Source organism: Montipora capricornis, chromosome 3 (assembly GCF_036669925.1).
Source record: "Montipora capricornis isolate CH-2021 chromosome 3, ASM3666992v2, whole genome shotgun sequence".
NCBI lineage: Eukaryota > Metazoa > Cnidaria > Anthozoa > Scleractinia > Acroporidae > Montipora > Montipora capricornis.
In genome coordinates, this window is record NC_090885.1 from 58,466,467 (window position 1) to 58,471,466 (window position 5,000).

Here is a 5,000-nt window from a genome sequence, read left to right on the forward strand (position 1 = left end):
GTCCTGGCTGGGGACATTGACAATGTGTTGTGTTCTTGGGCAAGACACTTGACTATCAAGGTGCCTTTCTCCATCCTGTTGTATAAATGGGTACCGGCGAAATGCTGGGGGTAACCCTGCGCTGGACTAGCATCCCATCTAGGGGGGAGTAGAAATACTCCTATTCGCTTCATGCTTATACTTTTATGAAGGACATCAGCATTTGAGGATAAATTTTCACTTTCACCCCTAAAGTAAGCGCCGTTCGGATCAGTGTCATTCTTGAGGAACTACCACACCCTTGTCCTATGAAAAGGTTGAAATACTCACGAAGTGATTGCAATAACGCAAATTTATATTTTTAGATGACGTTCTCGTTGCCGTGGCCGTCGTCGTTGCTTATGCTCTTTATTGATTTGACGGACACTTGTACGCCTTTTGTCGCCATATTTCAGCAGACGTTTTTATTTAATCTTTTGAAAAGCGCGCCAACAAGGGCTTGACGCATCCCATTTGTTCCCGTCATATGGGCCGGAAGTAAAATGTAATGCGTAGTACTTGTAATTTTAATTTGTTCTGAGCATACAATTTTAATCAGCCAATGAAAACATTTCAATTTTTAGGTGCGACCAGAGCCTTCCGTTTCGCTGTCCAGGTGAGCAAAAGAAACGGAGGGCTCTGGGGACGAGAATGGCATGAGACAGGCCTAGTACTTGTATTAAAATGGCGTCTTCATGCAAATGTCCTATACTGAATTTCTGCACCCCACTCACTCCTCAGGGGATACGTTTGGTAGGGAAGGATAACCCAGAGATTCTTGACAATATGAATAAGATGGCCCCCCACCCCTCTTCCTTTGTATTCAATATTTTAATCTTTTAGTAAGTAAAAAGTTTCAAAGGAGTGTATTTTTTTAAAGAGTGTAATATTTTTTGGATTCGCTTGACGTTGATTACAATCCACGGGGGTTGTAATTACCAGTGAAAGGGGATTTTCGTTCCTAAGGAGGAGGCCCTTTTCGTGAGAAAGTAAGGCATTCTTAATAAACTGTGTATAATCATGTCAAGTCATATGATTTCGAGTACAATTTGGAATAAATGAGCACGATTAAATTTTTTCAAAGACGAAAACGAAATTGGGCGAGTGAATGCTTATTCAATCAAATTTTCGCGAGAAAAATCATGTTATTACTTATTAATAATACTGAGACATGAAAAAAATGTCGAGAAAGCCTGTTGTGATTAAACAGAAGCGACGCACGGGAATCACGTAATCACGCGATGACTGTGCAGCTGCATTACCATTGCCTAGAACCAATAGCATCCAACAATCCCCACCTGTGATTGCTCAGAAATTGAAGCAAAATACGGGGCGAAGGAAAAATAAATGATGTGGAGGAAACTTCGAGTGCTACACACTCTATTTCAGAGAGGTGGAGCATTGCAGGTCTACTCAAATGATAGCGTTTTATGTAATAGTTGTTCAATGGACGACTCTAAGTGGAGGTCATGGGAAAACGTAAAATTAAAAGCAGTATTGCATGTCGAACCAAATCTTATTAGTCTTATTAGGCTAAAACATTACGTTCTAGTTATTGCTATATATGATTATTGCTAGCTGGGTGGCGTCTTTAGCGTTGTCGATCAAAGAGATCCGCCGGCCCGCTTCTCGAAAGTCCCGAACTTTTCACGTGACACAATTCCCTCTTTATCTCAAGAATGAAGAAGTTTCCACAGTCACTTTACTTTTCGTTATCTGGAAAACGTGCTAAAGGACCAGCTTTTTTAAAAAAACAGATGGCCGGTTGACAACTGGCTTTTCGGGTCGGAAAAGTCATTTGTACTTCTCGAGAAACGGGCCCCTAGTCACAATCAACTTGGGCTTGCGTACACGTTAGTTTTTGATGATTGTTTACGATGATTAAGTGTGGCAATTTGTAACAGCGTCACGGTGGTAAGAAAGAAAATTTTGTCTTTCTGGGAAACTATGAGGCGGAAACCAATTATCTACCCAGACCATTCCTTACTTTTTTTGGGATCATTTGCGGTCCAAATGGGGATCATTTGCGGTCCTGGGACCCGTTTCTCGAAAGTCCCGAAACTTTACGGGCCATTTTCGGTTGTCACAATTTCCTTTGTATCTCCAGAACGGAGAGGATTTAAGTTGTCAAACTTCGCAGTTAGTTTTCTTTTTGTTACCTTGAAAACACTTTAAAAGATCGGCTCTCCAAAATAAGCAGTTAGCAGTTTCACAAATAGCTTTTCGGGCAGGAAACGTTTTCGGGACTTTCGACAAACGGCCCCCTAGTATCATCGACGGTACACTTTGGGGATCATTTGCAGTCCAGTGGGATCATTTGCGGTCCTGAGATCATTTTCGGACCCGTAGCGCCGTTCATTCGGTGTTGCATAGTGACTGGACTAATACATTTTTTTTGTTCTAATTTATATTACCAGGTTTTGCACGGTGGAAAACAATTGAATCAAAAGAATACCATGCCTCACAGATTTCAACTATGCCGCCCGGCTAGAGCAAGACAAGGATGGTGGCAACCTTTTAGCAGGTTCCGCAAATAAATGTTCGGTAGATTTAATCAAGCTCACACCTCCACAAGTCGGTGCACTTTCTTTATATATTTTTCATACCGTGAAATTTTAATTGCCCATCAGAATTCAGCGAGCGGGAAAAAACTGTGCTGTCCGACGTCACGTCAATTGTTTGATATTAAAGGGCCAGAAAACCATTTAAAAGGTTTTGTGGCAACTTATTTGTCAACAAACTTAAGCGCCAAAACCGAGTTGCCGGCGAGCAGTGATCCGAACGGCAGCTGTTGTGCTTAGGCTGTTATTTGTGGTTTTTCTAACTATTTTAAGAAGAAATCATCATGATATTTTCAAGTGTAAGAAGACGTCAAAACTGTATTGATAATGTATTTATTTGGGTTAACTTCGCAAAAAAGACTTTGTTAGCGTACTTTCGACAGAGTAGATCGACAATAGACCGTATTCGTATTTTTGGACTGGAACTAGCTCGCAATGGAGGCTAATGCGGGGGAATATTTTAAAATGTATTTGCATTTGAAAAGATTCCCCCGCATTAGCCTCCATTGCAAGCTAGTTCCAATCCAATACTGAATACGAATATGGTCTATTAACATCGTCGTTTGCACACAGAAATGCACCGTTTGCGATGAAAGGGAAAATGATTAACTGGATAGCACAGTTTTGACTGCCGCGCGCACTGCGGGCGAGGGTTCCGTATGCAAGGAATGAACACTCAATTGACTTTGACAACTGTGAGGTTTCAGTTGAATGGTACTTTTAGAGACTAACATATCCCAGTTAGTCAGGTGATCTGAAATGCTCTAACGTGTTAAGGAAAAAATGACCTCATCAGTTGTATCAAATAACTTGTTTTTTTTTTAGAAATACAAAGGGTATTTTTTGGAGGGAGTGGGGGCTTTTGATTGCATAATCAGGTTTTGCCAAATACTTTATTCAAAACAAACTGCAAAAAGGTTTCAAAATTTGAGTAGTTTTACTTATCAGCTCGTCACCAATTGATTACTATTATTTTTATCATTTTAGCCAGTTTGTAAGAGATCTTTGCATGTACTCGAGGATATATGGAGGCTGTAATTTGCCCACTGTATAAATCTTGTTCTGTAAACATTTTAAAAAATCTTCATAATAGAGGGAAACGGATAACTGCATCAGGCCAAGATTTGCGTTTAGCTAAAAATGGAAGAAACTTGTCTGATGTAAGCCAATTTCTTGCTTGTTAGCTACAAATATCAAGTAAATTTTCAAAAGAGAGATGAACGAGTTAGCATAGGAAAATTTGTCTTTTGCCGTTTCTCATAAACGTCAAGATAAATCTCTCTAATAAGACGAAAATTGAAGGAAATAGAAAATAAAAACGAAATGAAATAAATTTTATTCGGGTGTCAACTCTTCTAGCGCTGGGGAACTGATTGGAAGAACAAGCAAATGCTATAGGCCATTCCAGAATTTCGCAGGGAACTGGGGCGAGTGTCAAGTTTGAACCAATCGAAACATTGACACCATCACATGAAAGATAACATTGAGATTGGCCATCTGTCCAAGTTTGATGCTTTTAGGTCGAACAGAGACCAAGTTAGGGACTTAAAAACATAGTTAAAAATCCATACAAACGTCTCTAATGTTGAGGCTGCGTTCCCCAAAACCATTAAAACTCTTGGAACAACTAGAAAATCCTGTCATGGACCTAATTTTGGAAATAGGTGAGGTGAAATCACTTTGTTTGCATATTTTTATAAATATCACATAACTAATAAAAAAAATTTAATAGTTTGTATGATTTTGGGGGACGCAGCCTCCAAAATCGAGACGTTGTTTTGAAGTCCGTAACTTGGTCTCTGTTCGACCTAAAGATGGCCAATCTCAATGTTATCTTTCATGTGATGGTGTCAATTTATCGATTGGTTCAAATTTGAAACTCGCCCCAGTTCCCTGAGCAATTCCGGAATGGCGTTTGTGCATAACTTGGCTTCAGGGAATTGGTAAAGACTTGTTTCCATATCTCAAAGTGCCCTTGGACGTGAGGTGCCTGGGAATGAAATTAAATCACTGGAATCGGAATGCTAACAGTTAAGCTTAAATATTGTTTTAGACCTAATTAGGCCTAAGGTTAGCATTTCTAAGGGGTTTGGGCTTTTTCAACAGTTACATTATAACCTCAGTCTGCATTTTTTGCATAAGCATTGTTTTTATTTCCTCTTGGGATTTTTAATGGTCCCAAGAGAAACTGAGAAAGATGTTTAAGAAAAAATTTGGAGGGACAGAACAAGAGTATTATGGTATTTTTGATATTGGCCAAGATTAAATGGGATGGAAAATCACGTAAGGTTATGTCGATTTCTGGAGAGTCCGTACAATAATACTTTCCGATTTTTTTATTCGTTTGTTTCAGAAAGGTGTCACCACTACTCAGAAATGTCTCAAAATAAATAATTATCACCAAACGTTGATAACAAAGAT

General features: G+C 39.3%; 1 protein-coding gene across 4 annotated transcripts in view; it reads left to right on the forward strand.

The window, feature by feature from the left end:
- Nucleotides 1-4,861, forward strand: part of LOC138043491 (NFX1-type zinc finger-containing protein 1-like) — a 38,330-nt gene extending 33,469 nt beyond the window's left edge. For all 4 annotated transcript variants that reach the window (XM_068889780.1, XM_068889782.1, XM_068889781.1 and 1 more), the window contains one exon: nucleotides 2,436-4,861. In XM_068889780.1, coding sequence (XP_068745881.1) covers nucleotides 2,436-2,555 — 120 coding nt within the window. In that variant the 3' untranslated portion in view covers nucleotides 2,556-4,861. The remainder of the gene's footprint in view (nucleotides 1-2,435) is intronic.
- The last annotated feature ends 139 nt before the right edge of the window (nucleotides 4,862-5,000 follow it).